We start from the raw sequence: 20,599 nt of genomic DNA, 5'->3' as shown, positions 1-20,599 counted from the left end.
TGGACCTTGACAGTGCAATTTACTTGGAAGTCAATGGGACAGTCACAAACCTCCTGGTTTTCATACAAAATATCTTAAATTGCGTTCCAAAGACGAACAAAGCTTTTACGGGTTTGGAAAGACGTGGGGCAAGTGAGTAAAGACAACATTTTCATTTTGGGGTGGAGTATCCCTTTAATTACTTAATAATATTAAATATTATGATCTCAACGTGCAGTCATGACTCTAATTTACTAAATACAAGGGGTGTGAAAAGGATTTGGAAGCTTTCAAAACTATTAATTTAAAACTAATCATAAATGGGAGGTTGGTACTGTAAATTGTAATTGTGCATATACTTTAGAATCTTTACCAAACCTTTACTATGTGAATTTAAGATGGATTTTCCAGACAACCAGAATACAGGTCAATTGCAAGAGCTAGGTGAGAAAAAAAAGACATGACTCAGCTTTGAAACAGCAAGCAGTATGAGTCAATGTCTGAACTTATGTTCTTTCTCATAACTAATATATGAGTGAAGCAGCAGCGGCCCAGAATCAATGAAGGACAATATTCTGTGGAACACAGTGTTCAGTTTTACAGGATGCTTGACAGCAGTAATATACTTTATTATGAGATGAGCTGAACTGTGCACCACCAGTAGAACAAAGCATTTTAATAACATAACCATCTGAGGTTGAATGATGACATAAAGCAGAACTAAGGATTACCAAAATATACATTGTCAATTAAAGCTAAAATAAGAAAACATTAACTAGTAATTGTATAATACTGGTAATATTACAAATCACTATTATTATTAATGTAACCTGTAATAAATGAAGAAATATTTGAATAACTAAGTTAAAATAATTAAGATATGCAACTTATATTTTTATTTGTAATAGTTGTATTTAAATGCATTTAGATTAGTATCAATTTAATTTAAAATGCACTAACAGAAAACAGAAAAATGTATAATAATAATAATAATAATAATAATGCATGAATAATAAATAAGACAATTCACATCATTCAAAAAAAAAAAAAAAAAGATAATAAAAATTTTAATTTGTTTGAGTCAAAACTGTTTCCAGAAGTCCCAGCAAGTAGTGTGTTCGCTTTTGCATTAAAATAAATGTTTAGTTAATTCATTAAGGTTACTTTATGGTAAGGTGATTCCTGCATGTCAACTTATCAATCATTGGTTATCCTTTACAGTTGAGTGATTCAGAAATGCTGTACAAATCAGTAGGAATGGGTCATTAAAAGGAACCAGATCAAAACTTCATTAACAACATAACACTAAATTACAACTGCATACATAGTACCAAGCATAGTAACAAAGTATTAATAGCTAGTCAAACACAGCTGTACCAGCTTTTCCCACAAAGTTAACAAAATGTTCTACAGCCACAACCTAATTTGTATAAAGAGACAACAATGAAGTAGGCAAAGAAAAGCCACTTCCTTTCTCAAACCTAAATAACTCTTCCATTAACATTTATCTATGTGTACTCATACAAGTGAAGGCTTTATAGTATGAACGTGACAGAACCAAGGAGGAGGGTTAAATCCCTCCAATTGGCACAGCACTGTGAAATGTGATGCCCAGTCAGGTTTCATTGCTTCACCTCAGCTGATGATCAGAAGCGATTAGGAACTGCCTGTCGCCAGCCTCCACAAATCAGCATTAGCACCAACATTTTCTTCATTGAACGGATACATTTCTACATTAATGTAATACAGCCGAAATAACTTAATTCTGGGAGCATTTACAGACGCATGACTGTGGAAATTCTTTGTGGGTCAATAAACAAATGCCTCTGTTAGCTTTCAAGACTTTGGTCAGGAGTAAATCCTCAATGACTCTCTCCTTTCTCAAGAGACTTCCTGAATGCTTCTCACAGAAGAGAAAACGGTTTTGAATGGTTTAATGGTTAATTTCTATCAATGTTATGTTGGGAAAAAGTTATGGAGGTCAAACAGGTCAACAAGTTTTGTGTTCAAACACCTTAAGCACCTCAAGATGCTTTACCAACCCAAACCAGTTTGACCAAGATGGTCTATCAACCAAATCTCATAAATCAACTAATTGACAATAAAAAAACAGATTCATCCAACTAGCAACCATGTAAGTCCAGCTACTAATGATTCAACTTCATTTTTATCTTCGGTTTTGGGGTAAAGGGTAATTAAGAGGCCAAAAGAAGAAATGTCTAATTAAAAGTATCAATTCAAAAAAACAAATATTGAACGGTCTTCAAGGTAACCACTAGGGTTATGCCGATAGACGATAGTATCATGTATCGACTATATTCAGAGATATCAACATAAGCAGATTTCCCTGTCAATAATCAAGATGATATTAGGCTCATTCCCCTATTAATGCTTTAGATTATAATAATAATAACTATTATTATTTTTATTAGGCGGCCTATTATAATTCGGCTATCAAACTGCCCAGCTATTTCACTTCAGCACCGCATTTCACACACACACACACACACACACACACACACACCGCCCACGAACGTGCAACAGAGGATTAGAGCCTGTAGTCGCTGAAGTTGTAACACTTTGACTTGGATAACTTGTTAAATCCATTAAATGAAAGAGATAGAAAATGAAGAGTTGGTGTCCCACACATTTAATGGCTGGTACACGGCAACGCGCTATTCTCATACACGAGATATTAACACTTTCTTGGATTACAAATAAAGTAAAGAAAAAAAATAACAAGGCGGAACAGCGAACTTATCATCCATAGTGGTACTCACGTAGTCCTTCTCTTAAAGACTGATCACTTATAACACTCACTATGTGGCGATGATGTAGAAGGACTACATGAGAACCACTATGGATAATAAATTCAATCTGCCGCCTTGTTTATATTTTCATGCACTCCGCACTATAATGTGATGCATGCAAAATACATAGTTTTGGCCATTACAAAGTTTCCATCCCACAAACAGATGTCGTCTGCAGATATAACATTGCACTTTAACAAGTAATCTGAATGTCCTATATATGTGCAATATTTTAAACGAGCCCTCACTAACTGAGTTTAATCCCACAGTTATGTTAGAATGAATCCTATTCTTGTTTCTGTGTCGGTGCGTCGAGCTCATCATGGGGCGCGTGGTCCGGAGCGCTTTATGACTGATGCATCAGTTCAATTCAACTTTACTCCAAATATATGAACTTACCTGTTTTGAATACATTATATTCAACGTCTTCGTTTATGTCCAATATTTGTGTTTAACTGTTGGACTTTAAATTAAATCTACTATTGATTTTCACCGTTGACTGATTTTGCAGAACATTTAGGCTGATTACCTCAGTGCGTAGATGTGGCAAATTTGTCACAGGACGCGCGATATGACAGTTTCGTCCGACTTTATAGGAACGATTTTAAATACAGTATTTTTTATTTTTAACGTTAGTTTATCAGTATGTTTGAAAGTATATTTTTTTGATTATTGGTGATTCCATAGGCTCTCTCTCTGACGCGGTTTAATACACCAAACAGTTATGCTATGACAAGAACCAAGAGTCTCTCTTGTGCTCCACCCATGCATGATAATATTGTGTTTCGTCGATCTCACGGGCTGACGATATGACGATTTAAAAATGACCATATCGCCCAACAGTACCCACCTTTCTTGTGTTGAGGGCTACCACTCGATCTCGGAGTGGGTGTTGCAGGGGACTTTGGAATGATGTCCGGCTGTTTCGGGGTAGTTGATTTCTTTGCAGAGTCCATCTTTGTGGGCGTGCTAGCTTCAAGGCCTGATTCTGTTTTTGAAGGGGTTTTGACTTCCTCTGAGCTGGGATCTCTGGGATTGGTCTCTGGAACAGCTGAGGGATCTAAGATAGAAGACGAAAAAAAAGTGACAAACGTCAAACGAGAGATGAAGACCAGTCAAACTTCATTCCAAAGCTACAGCAAACACCCGAGTGTATGTGTCTTCTAGATGTGTGATTACACAGAAGAGTCATTCACAGTTACATTCCGCAGAGATTAAATCCAGATCGATTTGTTTTCGATTAGCACACAAGATCCATGACAGAATGTTTCGGTACAGCAAAGATTAAATGAGTTAAAGTCATGCCCTAGGCAGCTCAATATGAACCTCAACTGCCGTCCATTCAATTGATTTTTGGTAGATTGAAGGATTGCTCTGTAGACACAAGAAAATAATGGTGACCTTGCCACCTTCCACTTCCCTCAAGAACATAGATTAAGTAGAAACACAGTCTTCTTTACTGTTGATCAGACACTCTAGACTAAACCATTTACTTTCTGCAAGTGGAAAACATTCCAACGGCAGCCAACTCATAGACATTAGATGACCACGCAAATGCCAAAAGTTTCATTTTTATGCCCTAAAATAAATAACTAACATTAAGAGCTATGCACTGTAAAAACGGATTTCCAGTGGCACATATTTACCAAAAAAAGGTGCAACCAACTTTCTGCATCTTTAATTATATTTAAATAATCACAATATATTAATCACAATCATGGGACATAATTTAATCTCTCAAAGCTGATCATTCTTGTGAAAATCTGCATTAAGCAATACATATAAGATTTTTAATGGTAGGTCAAATATGTAGAATCATATTTATTCTGAATCTTAACACATAATTTAAGTCGTCTTAAGCCACAATAGCTCATGACTTCCTGGTCAAAATCCAACTAAAGCGAAATGTGAAGCGCTAAAGATTCCCATGCCTACTGATAAGCATGTCGCTTACCTGGACGTTTTAACAGACTAAAGCTATAAAAAAAAAATTTCATCCAGGAAAATGAGCAAGAAAATGAGTTCTGGATTTCTGAGATCTTAACGCCATGATGTCATGTCGAGACAATCCATACACACACACACACACACACACACACACACACAAGGAGGAGGTTCAACAGATCACATGTTTTTCACTGATAAGAGTCACCTGGGTTAGAGTCCGATTTGATGTTATGCAATATTTTTCAACCTTTTTGATGATATTATATATATATATATATATATATATATATATATATATATATATATATATATATATATATATATATATATATATATATATATATATATATAATTATTATTATTGGTGCCAATTAGATTTTCAATAATTTAAGCAAAAACTAAAGTGCTGTAAAAAAAAAAAAAAAAAAAAAAAAAAATTATATATATATTAAGGCAAACGAACAAGGACCAATCACATCATTTTTATTATGCACCAATATAACAAAACGTAGCAAATGCATAAACTGTTGTTTATGACTAAAACATTTATGACGAATACTCAAGCAACTTTCAGGAAGTAAACAAAACAACTGAATCATTGAATCAAAGATCTGAATCAATACAATTGACTTTATTCACAGAAAATATGTAAACTTACCAACTAAGTACTGAGGTTAAAATCAGAGCGACATCTAATGTCTTTAGAAAACTTAAAGCTCAAACTTGTTATATAAAATATAGACATCACAAATATACCATAGATTTCCAACATATCATTTTGCTCTAGACATACTACACCCAAGAAGGAGTAGAAATCAGCTTGTCTAGTAAATGTGAAAACATCCTGTATTTACTAAGAGGCTGTGTTTTCTCCACCTCAACATGTCTATTCAGCTGCTGTGAGGCGGAAGAGTTTTTCTGAAAAAAAGAAAAAACATCAGCGGTGGACTGTTTTGTCCCTGGGAGAATGAGATTGGACGGTATGGCAATGAATGAATGATGCTTTGGGAGTTTTACAGTGACTAATATTTGGAGACTTTTCAGCTCAGGCTTTGCTTTAGCTCTCCGTTGTGCTTAAAGCGAGATTTACTCGTTCCTATCCACCCTAAATCCCTCTTCCTCTCTTTCCAGGGACAAACCATGTAAATGCTGCCATGCATTGCATTATTCATGGTGAGCTAAAAATACCATTACCACCAGACATGAAATGATAATAAAGACATTAAGCAGGAGAAAAGAACTGGGTTGCATGCATAAAATGTTGAGTTTTAAATTAGTAGTAACTAAAAGCACAGCCATTAGGTAAAATTCTGTAATGTGACTGCTGATTTCTGTTGCATTATGCATTTGCTTGGTACTCATTATTATCATATCTGAAAATAGACTGATACTAAAGCAGTGCACAATGATGTCAATCAAGCAAGCAACTGACACATACCAAGAAAGAAATATTAGAAGCAATGCATCCAGTCACCAACATAGAGTTTAAGTGTATTTAATAATAAATCAGTTAAATCACATTGATTTAATAAAATACATCGGAGCTGAATAAATACGTTTATATTGCATGAGGCAGTTTTTATAGCAACTTTTTTAATATATTTTTCTTTACTACATTTTGTTGTTGAATTGAACATTAGAAACCGTTTGAATGACAGATTTCTTCAAACATACACTAGATAATAAAGACAACAGTTTAACTATAATAAATTAATATGTAAAATAGTGCAATGATTTAATAAATGATTCATAATTACTAATCATTAGCTCGAGAAATAAGCTTTCCATTGATGTATGGTTTGTTAGGATAGGACAATATTTGGCCGAGATACAACTATTTAAAAATCTGGAATCTGAGGGTGCAAAAAATATATCTTCAAGGAACATGATCTTTACTTAATATCCTCATGATTTTGGGCATAAAATAAAAATCAATAATTTTGACCCATACAATGTATTTTTGGCTATTGCTACAAAATATACCACAGCGACTTGTGGTCCAGGATGATACAAGTCAAAACTCTTCTATTTGACAATACAGTACAATACAATACAAAACAGTGTTTATCTTTAAAAATGAAAAAAAACTGTGTTAAAACTTTCTCCTTTAAGCACCTCTGTTGCTCTTTTTCAAAGAAAACATGCCATTACTTTGCCCTAAAACCACAGAAAACCGGTTGAATGAAGAGCGCAGAGCAGTCTCACCAAAAAGGGTGCACTGATCCTGAAGGGTATAGAGCATGAGCAATGCTCTTTTTCAAATATGGAAATGAGACAAACAGGGAGCCGGAAGTGGAAGCAAGTAGCGACCATTAAATCAGAGATCGGAAGAGGTGAGTGGGGGGTTGGGGGAGAACAGAAGAACTGGGAGGCCAACTGAGAATGGATCTGCATCTCATTAGAGGCCAGATGAATTACCTCATATCCCCCCCCCCCCCCCCCACACACACACACACACACACCCCCAGCCCCTCGCTCCTCACCCCGGATGGATGATGTAAGCAGGCAGGGCGCCTCTTCTGGGGGAAGTGTGAGGGAGAGGAGCAGACTCACTGGAAGCCCAGAGTAAACTCCAGCTGCTGGGATAAAGCCAAAAAGACAGAGGGAGAAACTGTGAACTGTAATGGTGAGGTGCCAACAAGTGCACTGTATGACTGTGTGAACTATATGTGTGTGTGAGATTACGTGCATGTGTATATTCTAAAAACAAATTAATTAAATAAATATTTTATATATTTATACTTATTACATACATGCACACTCATATATACATGCATATATAATGTGTATTTATATATAAATTCCCTGTAACATAACAGAAATGCTAAATGTCACTGTTTAAGAAACTTTATATTACTGCAACAGAATAAATTATGATACAAGTAGTTTATATAATAAATAACCATGTGGAAATGTCTGCTTTTGGACAATCTAGTCATTCAAATACATTAGACAAGTCACAAGAGCATTTCTCATTTCATATATTATATATATATATATATATATATATAATATTTATTTTATTTTATTTTATTTTATTTTATTTTTATTTTTTTTTAAAGGATGCAAATCTAAAGAAAAAGCGCAAAAGATAATCAAAGTCTGGCATCAGTGAAAAAAATGATGTAACATTCGAGTTAAAAACAAAACTCTTAGTAGTAAAACTAATAATACAAAACAGTTCTGAGTGTGATTCAGATTGAAGCCACTGCAAAATAGCCGATATGTGCACATCTGTTGAACTAAACACCAATTCAATTCTATATCAATGTGACAAGATGTGACGTCGCTTGACAACAGTAAACAACTCAATTCTGTTGTGGAATGATATTATTTACCATTCAGAGACAACCTTCTTTGCTAAATAGCAGTATCCCTCTTCACAACCACAGACACAATGAGATAGGATGACTGCGTGCGTGTGGTTTGAACTCAACAGAACATCCCTTGGGTCTGTAACCACAATACCCCTGCATGTTTTCCTCTGAAGGGTGATCTTCAGAGGAAGTGACAAGGCCATATATGGCAATGCTTCACACGGATGAAGTTCACAGCTGACATGCAGCGATGGATGCCATTCATAACTTCCTGCTCTGTCATGATGCAAGCTGTCATCCTTATTGACTAGTGCAGTTTGTTAAGCATTCAAAGACTTTTCTCATATGAGAGCAACAAGTTTCAGCACAAAATTAACATACCTTATTTTAATGCATTTTTGCTGAATAAAAGTATTAATGCCTTTCAATAAAAAAAAAGGTCCCTACAACCATGAGAACCAGTATGATTTTGATAGAAAAAAGAAATCTGAAAAATGTTCAACCAATTAACTTTAAGGTCGGGACAAAGCCGATGGTCGGCCGTTGGCCAACATCGTGCCGACGGCGAGCAACAGTCGGGCTAGTTTGTTTGGTGTGTTCCGCTCGTCGTTGTTGAACCGCTGTCGTCGGCGCGAGTGAGGGCTCTGATTGGATGTTCAGTTTAGCAAATGAGTCAGTGCCCGAGAATTAAAGCAAAAGTGATGAAAACAAGCACATAAATGAAGGCGGTACAGACAGAAGGCTGTTTAAATGTTACGTGATCTTCCCCAATTATTTTAATACGCGAAATGTTTAAAGCTATCAACGTTACTGATATTCAAAACAATAAACAAGCGCTGCTTTGTTCACATTTTGTGTATCTGCATTTATCTTGTATATCTATGTTTCGGTTTCTATTTTTGAATGACGAGTGAAGGCTATTTTTGATAGCTTATGATATAGACAGTTAATTCATCTCACGCATGTGCAAAACGCACGTGTTAGTCTGCTGTCGGCTGTAGTCTGTGCAGTGTGTTCGAGTGCAGCTTTCTGGTCCAACGCTGCCGACATAAGGTGACAACACCATCGGCTTTTTAATTTTTTGAAGGAGACTTGGTGTGTCCTGGTCCTTTAAACCATCAATTCAAGACAGTCTGGAGATTCTGCTAAACTGTTGTTTGGATTTCCAACTCCACCCAACAACCCAACGACCATCAGCAGAAGTCAAATTATGGGATCCACATACACACCAACCTCAGCACTAAAGCACTTACTTGTACTGTGAACACACTCACACTATGAGCAGGGGAAAACCAGAGCCAAGAGCAAGATCTGCAAACTGAGAGCTAAACAATCACACAGGGAATTAAAAAAAACACGAGGCCTTAGACAAACATTTAGAAATTCGATCAAATCATTTAAGTAGTCAATATTCAACTTCCACATGTGGAGACTATTTTGGTTTGGCCAACAAAATGATCATATGGTTTGAATCGATTGCTAATTTTACGTACTGCTAGCATCTGTATCTAGCTAATGTAAGCAGCCTGATTTGATGGCTGAAACAAAATATATCAACAATCAAATGTGGATCTGAGGTTAAGTCGGGGTCATCATAAAAGCTTGACATCTCCATTAGCAATTTCTACTAGTTCGACCGCATTAAGATCTGAGGTCAAATGTATATTTTGTGCGTATATCTGACTTACATCACCTTTATGACTTACTGACATTTTTACACTGTGCTTCATCATGACTTTACAATCCACACCTGCATTATCATGTCCCATTTTTCTTCTAAAAAAATTTAAGCAGACATGGAATGCATACATTGGTAGTATATTGGCTGTCTGGCACATATTAAATATTTTAATTTATTTCTGTTGGTCAATGTATATATATATATTAGGCTGCAGGAATGGAAATTAGCACCTGCCACCAGCCAAATGCGGGTGATTTTGTGTTGTGCCGGGTAAACTCACTTCACCTATCGGCCTGGGTAAATAAAAATAGCATACTGTTTCACAGGGCCAGTGGACAAAAAAGTTAATTTCCATCCCTGGTGTGTGCACAACATGCAATAAAGTGTAATATCATCCGAAGCAGCTCTGTGGAGAAAGGCGGTGTAAACCGGCCTCGAAACGGCGGTGTTGTTCCCAGTACAGTGTCTGCAGCTGAAGTTAGTGCCGCCAGCGGAGTGATATATTTGTTGGTTATTTACAGTGCGTTTTATAGCACGCGCTCATGATATACAAGATCGCGTGAAGAGTTGAATTTGTTATCGCGCACAAATTTCCGCATACTGTCACGTCTCTGTCAAACCCCACTAAGCTCATTCTCCTCCAGTATTCTGCAACATTTTAAATTATATGGACGGTTTGTTTTTAATGGCATAACAAGCAAACTAAAAAACAGTATTATCGGTTGTGTGTCTAATAACTGCTCTTGGGGGGATTCATTCTATTTTCAGTCTTCAAGTACTTTTTCAGAAGTTAGCTCTGTGGCTAGTAAGTTGTTACGCTGTTCGCTTTTGTTTTTAAGAAACAACATTGTATCGCTACACATGTTTGACAGCTCTGGCGTGATGAGACGCGTAAAAACTATGTATAAAAAACGCTGTGCATTTGTTTGTCGACAGTGTAAAAGTTCGTGAGCTGAGATTTCTTTCAGTGATACAGTGTTGAACAGGGGACTTTTCCCACGTGTTCCCTCAACCACAAAAAAAAAAAAAAAAAACCTTCCTGGTGAATCCTTTCCTTTGGAATTAAATACAATATTATTAATGCGTATGAAAACTGTTTAGAATATTGCAAAAATGTTTCTGTGCATTTAAAAAGGTCAGTGAAGTGGCTACGGAGTTGAGAGAATGAGCTGCTTCAGCAAGAGTCGGCTGTTTCAAAACCTAGTAAGCTGCCTAGATAGGCGACATTTTTGAGCAGCACTGAAAGAGAAAATGTCAGTATTTCATTGAGACTTGAGATTAAATCAACTACTTAAGTATTGTAGATCTTGTAGTATTAATTTTCACATGCAGTTACACATTGTCGGTTAAAAACAAGAAAGTGGCTGGTAAAAACATTGAGTGGCTGGTAGATTTTGAAATCCACCAGCCACAGTGGCCAGTGGACAAAAAAATGTATTTCCATCCCTGATTGGCTGATATTGGATATTTAATTATACATGCCCATTCCCCCATTTTTTTATTTAAATTCACTGTGCTGTCATCTACTACTTTTTAAATTGAATTTAAAAACAAACGTTAAATGTAATCTTTTAGTAAATTTCTAAATGATGCAGTCATACTGCACAAAAATACTGGGAAGCCTTCATTTACTCATTGCATTTAACTAAATTGTTTTAGCCATTTATTTTAAATTTTTTGAACAAAATAGTACAAAACTTAATATTTAATATTAAGTTCAATTTTAATTTATATTTAATATGAATAATTATCAGCTATTCAGTATTGGTCAGAATTGTAACATTTGTGCATCCCTGTAGAAATAACATAATGAAACCTGCATGTGAGAAAACAAAACAAAAAAGCTCAATTGAAACTCAGATCGCTGTCATTTTATTTGCGTCAGACGGGACTAACATTACAGCACAGATCAGCTGACTGTCACTGCATTCCTACTTCTCCATGATATGATCTTCAGACCTCCAGTCCTCTCAGAAGAAACGGACTGTAAATCCAGACTTTGGTGACATATAGCAGGGCTTAAAGTACAGTACAGCTGTTATGGACTAAAACTAGGACACATCCAGACATCAAAACATGAGATTCCCACATAGGGAGAGTAAAACAGGCAAAGGAGTGACAGAGTCCCCTCCCTAATTTTTATTTATTTTTTGATAATCTGTTTCACTCAGACGTACATCATCTCAGTCTTTCCCAAAGTAGGGCTTATACTTATATATCTTTTACCTACATAGAAAATATGGCTATAAATATGGCTGTTGAGTGAACTGCCTTAAACTTTGGTCAAACTCTATTGAAATCAATTTGCAAATAAAGTATATGGTGTATAGAGTTGCTGCCTCAAAACAGTCACTTATGAAGGTCCATTTTTAGATAAGATGTTGACTTAAAAGGTGCTTAGACAGCAAAACAGCTCTATAAGCTAATATTTGGGTTGATGATATAACTAAAATGCACAAATCCACAACCAAAACATTCATAAAGGGCTTAAAACTGTGAAGACTCTAAACACTGAACACGTTATCTGCTTCATCTTCTGCATCTTAACATCTGAGACTAATGAAGCACCAACTAATACACACAAGTGCTTTAGAGCACTCAGAAGAGCTCATTAAAATCAGGAGCATGTTAAGTTCAATTCATTAATAGATAACTTGTATTAAAACAAAAAGCCTTTAAAAAAACATCTTAAACCTAGGCTACTTTTCTGGTTTAAGGTGGTCTGAAAGTCAGTTTTCTAAGGGCTTTCGGCACATTTGTGTTGGTCAGGCTGAGAGACCAGCTCAAAACAACCTACATGTAAGACCAGCAAACTAGCTTAGGATAGTTTAAAATAGTTTTTTTTTTCAGCATGGATAGAATAGAGTAGAACTTTTTTTACTAGTGGATCCTAGTTGCTTACATTCTCCATTTCCCAGAATTCCTTGCATAGTCAACAATAAAGCTTTTCCCACCTTAAAGCTATCTAAGTGATCTCTCCCGCCCCAAACTTTTCTGATTGGCAAACATAAGTGATTATTTTTTGCTTATAGTTGCCACAGAGATAAAAATCAGATTTCTCAAGAAACCCATTTCAGCGCACTCGGTCAGATAATAGCGACATTTTACATGTGGCCTTCCAACAGCGATTAACAGATCAGTCCATCATGTTCTTTTAAAAAGGAAAAAGACTTCAGTGTAATGGAGAAAGATGGTGGCAGTGCATTTGGCCTCTGACATTTTCTGGTGCGGATGGATGCCTTTATCCAATCTGAGAGGGGCGACGGAAACACGCTGTCCTGCAAGCGCTTCATGCTGGTGATCATGTTCAGGACTGTGATTTACACCATCTGTGTGCTACACAGGAAAGAAGACCTGACGTGATTCCATCTGTATGCATGCATGAGCTCTGGAATCTTGTCACACTGTTCCTACACTGTCCGCTCTCTCTTCCTTCCTCTCTCTCTCACTCCTCAGCTGAACAGAAAACACACATTCAGTGAGGAATGTTTAGCATTCCTAGCACTCAGTGGCCACACCAGAAAACACAGCGCCTGCTGTAAATGACAAATATGAATGTTGTCTCTAAAATAGCTCAATGTCTGTCCATATTACAAGACCAACATCAAAATGATGAACATCAATATCTAAATTTATTATTGGGATAATTCACCAAAAATAAACAAACAAAATAAATTAAGCTATTATTCACTTTTGATCTTCTAATAATCATCTAATTAATCTTCTGATGAAACATGAAGAATGATTTTTTCATGAAAGCACAGAGATAAATAGAATGGACCTCAAGCTTTTCAGTGAATAATGACTCATGATTTCTTTCACCCAGAAAAGAAACTCATGCTGTTCCAAACTTGCATGATAATGCTTTTGTGGAAAAACTAAATAATAAATGGGGGGGGGGGTGTCTATATAATAAACTCAGTGTGGCTGAATTTTGTTTTTGACCACAATGATTTACATTGTGGACAAAATCAAACATTCTTCAAAAATTTATTTATGTTTGCAGAAGATAAAAAGCCATAAAGGTTTGTAAAATGGGGTATGATGGGGGAAAAAACTATTTTAATGCTTTATGCTCTCTCATAAAAAAAATTGCACTCCCCCAAGGAATTTTGTATAGTTTGCAAAACTTTCGAGATGGAAATAATAATATAAGATATTGAAATATGAAATAATGTGTTATATGAACATTAGACATGTGCCGGTATTCGGTAACGTGATGGATCACGGTAATGAATATGTACGATATTGTTATCGTGGGCACTTCTAAATACCGTGAATAAATTATATATTACAAATTATTCCGAATATGAAATGCATTTTAAGAATAATTTTCCCATCAACTGGTCAAAAAGCACAGCACAGCTGTATGCTGCTTGAACGACGTGTGTGCGCTCTGATGTAAACAAGCACGCATGAGAAGCACATGGGGGAACACGTGAGAGTCGCGCTGAATGAAAGCACAATCACTCTCTGACAGCAGATGGCGCTAATCTGCAGAAAATGCAACCGTAACCCTGGAAACCCCATAAATAAAGCAGCTGCACTACTTTCTAAAACATATTTAAATAATTTTAAATAGCCATTTAGATTTTGTGGTTTACCTAAGGTGTTCATCACAACGTCAAATACTTAAATATTTAGACTAAATAGGCTATTTATTTGTAAACTTTTTTTTTCTTCTTCATATTAATCTGGACTACAACATGCCCTAGATATTGTTTCAAAGTGTTTTGATTCTTTATTGTTCGTCCACACTTTACATTAGAGCTTCATTAGTTAACATTAGTAAATTCATTAGTTAACATAAACTGCCAATGAAAAATTCTTCTGAACATTCATTAATATTAGATATTCCAATATTTAATAACACGTTGTTAAAATCGAAAGTTACAGCTGTGTTATTTAATGAGCTAAAATGAACTAAGACTAGTACTTTTAACAAAGATTAATAACTTCGGTAGCAAATGTAGCTATTGCTCATTGTGAATGTTTAAGCATTTACTAAGGTTAACTAATGAGGTCTTATTGTAAAGTGATACCGATTAGACTTTATAGTTCTTTTGCACTTTAATCGAAAACTTTTAACTTCATATATTTTTCTGTTATTTCTTTATTGTATTTAAATGTTCAGTTTTTCTTGTAATAAGAAAAAAGTAATTTAACATGTTATACTGTATTATGACCACTTTTTTGTAACTAAATTTCAATACCGTCGTAATACCGTGATAAAAGTATTAGCAATTGATCGCAACAGGAGAATTCGATACCGGCATATCCCTAATGAACATATATTTGTTAGTTTCTGATGGGGATGGGTTAGTTTTCTTGCTAGGGAATGCAAAATGCTTTGTGAGTCAATGCAAGTTTCTGCGGGAACTATTTTTAATAATCTATTTAATAATCTTTTTTCCCCTTAGCATCTCCATAGGTTTGGAATAACATTAAGGTGAATAGATGATGAAAGAATTTTCATTTTTGAGTGAACTACAATCACTTTTCCCAACCACTGTAAACTGTAAACTGCAGCAAATTTGTTGTTGATAAAATATTACCACAGCTACACAGAGGATTTACCAGATTCTTTATTCAATGCTTTCCCAATGACTTTTGGGAAGCAAAAAGAATGCATACTGTAAACCACAGGTGACGTGCAATATTTTTTAGGTCATGCAAATTGGATTATCAAGAGTCAAGCCTTCCTATTATGAACAAAATACATTTAGAAAGAATCTGGAGTACAGTATGTTGCCTCCAAAATCCTTTTTTCTTCACATTTCCTTGCCATTTTCTGGGTCTGACAAAATTCAATTCTTCCGAGAGGATTAATTACTCTAGAGGCACATTTTCTAGGCCAGATTTGATGCAGTAGAGAGAATCACATCTACTTCTCTGGCTGAATGTGCTTCAGTTTCCACTGGTGCGTGTGTGTGAGTGAGTATTGAAGCTTGTGGTTGGGATTTATAAAATTGGATCATTTGATTGTTACAAGCCAATTACACACAATCCCCTGTAGGCTGTCGACACTCATTTAAAACATCTGTATGAAGTCAAGGTAAAAATTCCCACCACTTAAAAAAATGAACTAAAGTAATGTGCCAGTTGCATAATGGGATACCATGTTATCTTAATTTTGTGTACAGTATATTTTCCAAAGTTGTGGTTTCTTCATTCTGTTACAAAGTCATTTGTTGTCATCCCAAAAATGGGGTCCTTTGTTTGTTACATAAGGTCCGGATGGTCCAGAGTTTTGAAACAATGATATTGTTTCACAGGCATGACAGAGAGGGGTGTGTGTATATAAGAATGTGTCTTGGGGGAAGCTCCATGTTACACAACAGAAACCGGCCCCTGTTTCAGTCTAACAAACTCTTTAGCCTCAATAGATCTGACAAGGACACAACTGTTAAAATGGTTTGAGAAACAATAACAATTTCACTTAAAATTATGCATACTTTTATGCATTATCTCCTATTAAATTCTGATAAGACAGAGATATTAATTATAGGACCATAAAACAGTACACAGAATCTAGTAGACTACAGTTTGCAACTAGATGGATGTACTGTTACTTCTTCTACAGTCAAAAATCTGGGTGTTATATTAGACAGCAACTTATCTTTTGAAAATCATATTTCCCATGTTACAAAAACTGAATTCTTCCATCTTAGAAGCCGTGCCAAGCTACAAAACATGTTGTCTGTTTCTGATGCAGAAAAGCTAGTTCATGCATTCATGACCTCTAGACTGGACTATTGTAATGCACTTCTAGGTGGTTGTCCTGCTTCTTCAATAAACAAGCTACAGGTAGTCCAAAATGCAGCAGCTAGAGTCCTTACCAGGTCAAGAAAATATGATCATATTACCCCAATTTTACAGTCTCTGCACTGGCTACCTATTAAGTTCCATATCAGTTACATATTATCATTACTTACCTAAAAGGTCCTAAATGGTTTAGCTCCTCCATACCTAACTAGCCTTCTACCACGCTACAATCCATCACGCTCCCTAAGGTCACAAAACGCTGGACTTTTGGTAGTTCCTAGGATAGCAAAGTCCACTAAAGGAGGTAGAGCTTTTTCACATTTGGCTCCCAAACACTGGAATAGCCTTCCTGATAATGTTCGGGGTTCAGACACACTCTCTCTGTTTAAATCTAGATTAAAAACGCATCTCTTTCGCCAAGCATTCGAATAATGTATCTCTTAAATTGTGACTGCAGTTGCATCTGATCAAATGCGCATTCTTATTCTTTAGCTTGGGTTAAACTAATTAATTTTACTTTGTTGGAACAGCAGCTATGCTAATGATGCCTCTATTTGTTTCTATGTTTTGTAACTAGGATTTACACAAGCTCCAGTCTGGATCCAGAACACCTGAGAAGAGATGATGCTGACCCCCAGAGGACCTCAGATGATGCTAACCCTGAATCAACAGAACTAACAAATTCTTCTATGATTATTCTTTCCTTGAAGGTAGAGCTCAAAATGTAATTTAGCCAGAATGCAAAAGATTTTGATATTTTATTAACATAGACTTGTTTATATGGAATGTTATTAAGCAGATTGAATTGCTCAGAACTGCTGAATGACATATTTTGTCCTTAAATAATGAGAGGCTCATTAAAGAGACAATATTTGGTCCAAAACTTGTTTTGATTTGTTTTTTTTTTTTCAAATCTAGCAATTTGTTTTAACATATCTTAATTAAATATGTAAAATAAGTATTTAAACAGATTTCTTTCACAGACAGTAATAAGTATATTTTAAAATAAATATCAACATCATTGTGATTAGAAAGCAGTCAACCACTCATTTCAATTCTTATTAGTTACCTTTCAATCTATAAACAAACCAAGTAAAGGAGTAAAATGGGTCAATAAAGAGGCGATTTTTTGTGTTCAGTGCAGCTTGTGAATCTTAATGATTAAAGCACACTAGAGACCGATTCTCAGGTTAGCAAAGGGAGAATATAAGGAAAGACAGCCAAACAGCGCAGACAGCTGGGGGTGTTAAACGAAAGGCGGGGGGAACCGAGCAGCACTCATGCCTGAATGCAGATCTAAAGAAAAGCGAGATTAGAAGATGCTCTTCAAAAGTCCTGACAGGGCAGAACTCAACAGAGCAGACCTCGTCAGACTGAAAACACCTCAGCTCCCATTCAGGGAAAGCTATTAACATTGAGGACCTAAACTTACTTTCCGTTTTCTCTCAAACAATTGAATAATGGGCTCCTAAGTGTGCACTAGCATGCAACATGTCTTGTTTTTTATTTTCATAAAACGAAAGGGCAACGAAAGGTGATTAATCAGTCTAAAGACATAAACCGAACCCTTCCATGAAGGACAAAAGAAAGTTAATGAGTAACAGTCGGCAGTGAATGAAGTCCTCAGAGTAAAGGACTCAAAAACACAAAAGCAGCATCTTGTTCAAGTTCTGAGAAAGAAACTCAGGTTCATTTTAAGACAAAATGTTCCGTTTGAAAGTCTTGCAAGTGACTAAACTGTAGTCTTTAAGTGATTTAACAAAGTCTCAAGGAAATTTATTCATAGGAATGATCCTCATACAGAGAGCAGACACTAGGACAAGAAATGACACATCTGAAACAAATGAATGACAAAGTCCAATTACTTCTGAATGACTTTTAGTAAACATAACCACCAACCCCCACAAAACACTGCAGAGTATCCACATACCACAATGTGATGAAGAACAGACTCAGTATAAGGATGAACAGGATCGGGGTTGATCCCCTCCAGCATGAAGCCAAAAGAAAGCACACAAAAAAGCAACACCTCATGAAGCTGCAGGAGGGCTCCATGTTACATAACAAACCCTCCTAATCAGAAGCTACAGCCAAACCCCGCCAAGACATAAAGAACCACTGTCTTCTCAGCAGATCCATTCAATCACTGCAATTTGAGTTGAGAAATAGATCAACTGTCATGTTACTATATATTAATTCTTATCAGGACATGCATAATTGTAGGGTGTATCCTAACTCAGTGGCTTTCTGCACAGACTAGCTTTTACCAGGGAATGTACAGTACCAATTAAATCAGATCATATGCTTCTTTTTATTGGGCGACTTTGGTGTCACTACCTGGATGATTTAGGCTAGTCAACAGATTCATTAGAAATCAGTTTGCATGCGACCAGAAGTGTTCGATGAGGAATCAGTCATAGTGATCAATTATAATTCGTCCTTATTAATTTTGTATTCTGATGTTATAGACTTCAAGAGTGATGTCATAGCAATGGGGCGGTGCATTGCAATCAAGCGTCACTATAATCCATCCACATCCGCAGATAATGACAACAAAACATCATGCTAGCAAGCAGATCATCGCTGGATTACTAGTAACTAATAGCTAGTACTGTGAAACATTATGAATACGTCGTATATCGAATTCGTTGTCCATTCAGCCTGAATGGATTGTGAAATTCCCGCGTGAATATCTCATGATTGAGATTGAATCACTGTAACACGTCATGTATGCCCCCATCAACACGTCATATCTTGGAAACCGGCATAGTTTAAAATAATACACACACACCCCCCAAAAAAAATAATAATAAGTGTTTGTATATTTTGAAATAAACACATAGGTTTAAATACAAAGTAACATAAATGACGTAAATTCATATTAAATTAATGAATATTATTATTATTTAACATTTTATATACTAGTTTAAGAACGCTTAACTTTACTGCACACCTTGTTAAAGTTTATCTTAAATGACAGTTTCTTTATCGTTCCTACGATTCTATTATATTGAACTGATTTTGTCGGTGAAAGGCCAAGACTTTTTTATTCTACTGAATATTCATACACCGATAATAAATCACGAAGGAAAATGCAGATTTATTAAGGAAACATAAACGCCGACTTACGTGGTTCTGAGGGTGTCAACTGATTTATCCCCGGCTGTGTGTCAAGATCCATGTTTGTCGTTAAATCACGCGGATTTTCCTCTCTAAAATGCATTCATTCCTTTCGTGAGACAGGGAGAAACTTTCTTCGATCGCTCCGGGTTTCCACAGGCACACGAAACCGAGCCCTGTTTCTGTTCTGCTCACAAAAATCCCCCAAAACAATCAACTGAGGGGTCTTGGGGAAATATTATGGATACGACGGAAGCATGAATAGCCCGTGATTAAAGTCCAATCATGAAAATGTAGATTTGTCCCGGCCTGATGGAGCGGTGAGATTGAATAAACTTTCTGACACACAGCGGACACGGTCTCCGTGAGCTCCCTCTGCCGCTCTGAAGGTGATGGCATGCGGCTCATTGTGAGCCGACGACCGTCCCAACTCGGCCTTCAGTGTGGAATGTTCCACATTTTACGTAGGGGTGGATCTTGAAATAAAGAAATTCCTAATTACCGGCGGATGGTTAGTTAATCCGGCACCGAAACTACACATGTTGTCACAAATAGGTAAAACATATCTATTGTGTTTTTTATCGTAAAAAGCTCGCATATTTTATATACTGTTACTAATTTTACCTGTCCAACCTGTTTTACACTAGAAGGTTCCGTCTGCTTGCGTCTCCAAAGCGTTGCGTGTTTGTGATTCGGTGGACTAAATTTCATTAGAAAGATGCCATAACGACTATTTAAAGTGATGTTTTTATCTCTCTCTCTCTCTCTCTCTCTCTCTCTCTCTCTCTCTCTCTCTCTCTCTCTCTCTCTCTCTCTCTCTCTCTCTCTCTCTCTCTCTCTCTCTCTCTCTCTCTCTCTCTCTCTCTCTCTCTCTCTCTCTCTCTCTCTCTCTCTCTCTCTCTCTCTCTATTTTGAGCCCATATCACATTTCCCCCTTACAAATTATATGCATAAATATGTTTTAAAATGTAACAACCAAT

General features: G+C 36.2%; 1 protein-coding gene across 6 annotated transcripts in view; it reads right to left on the bottom strand.

Moving 5' to 3' along the window:
• The window catches only part of LOC132158685 (MAP7 domain-containing protein 1-like), a 41,060-nt gene extending 21,020 nt beyond the window's left edge, over nt 1-20,040 (bottom strand). For 4 of the 6 annotated variants that reach the window (XM_059568208.1, XM_059568209.1, XM_059568212.1 and 1 more), the window contains exons 1-2: nt 19,629-20,040; nt 3,640-3,849 (exon numbers count right to left, since the gene is read on the bottom strand). In XM_059568208.1, coding sequence (XP_059424191.1) covers nt 3,640-3,849; nt 19,629-19,722 — 304 coding nt within the window. In that variant the 5' untranslated portion in view covers nt 19,723-20,040. Of the gene's footprint in view, nt 1-3,639; nt 3,850-4,743; nt 4,891-19,628 lie in introns of those variants that run through there. The other 2 variants (XM_059568213.1, XM_059568211.1) reach the window with 2 other exon arrangements.
• Nucleotides 20,041-20,599: the final 559 nt, after the last annotated feature.

Source organism: Carassius carassius, chromosome 15 (assembly GCF_963082965.1).
Source record: "Carassius carassius chromosome 15, fCarCar2.1, whole genome shotgun sequence".
NCBI lineage: Eukaryota > Metazoa > Chordata > Actinopteri > Cypriniformes > Cyprinidae > Carassius > Carassius carassius.
Note: the sequence above shows the minus strand (reverse complement) of the source record. Positions and strands in the feature narration are given on the sequence as shown.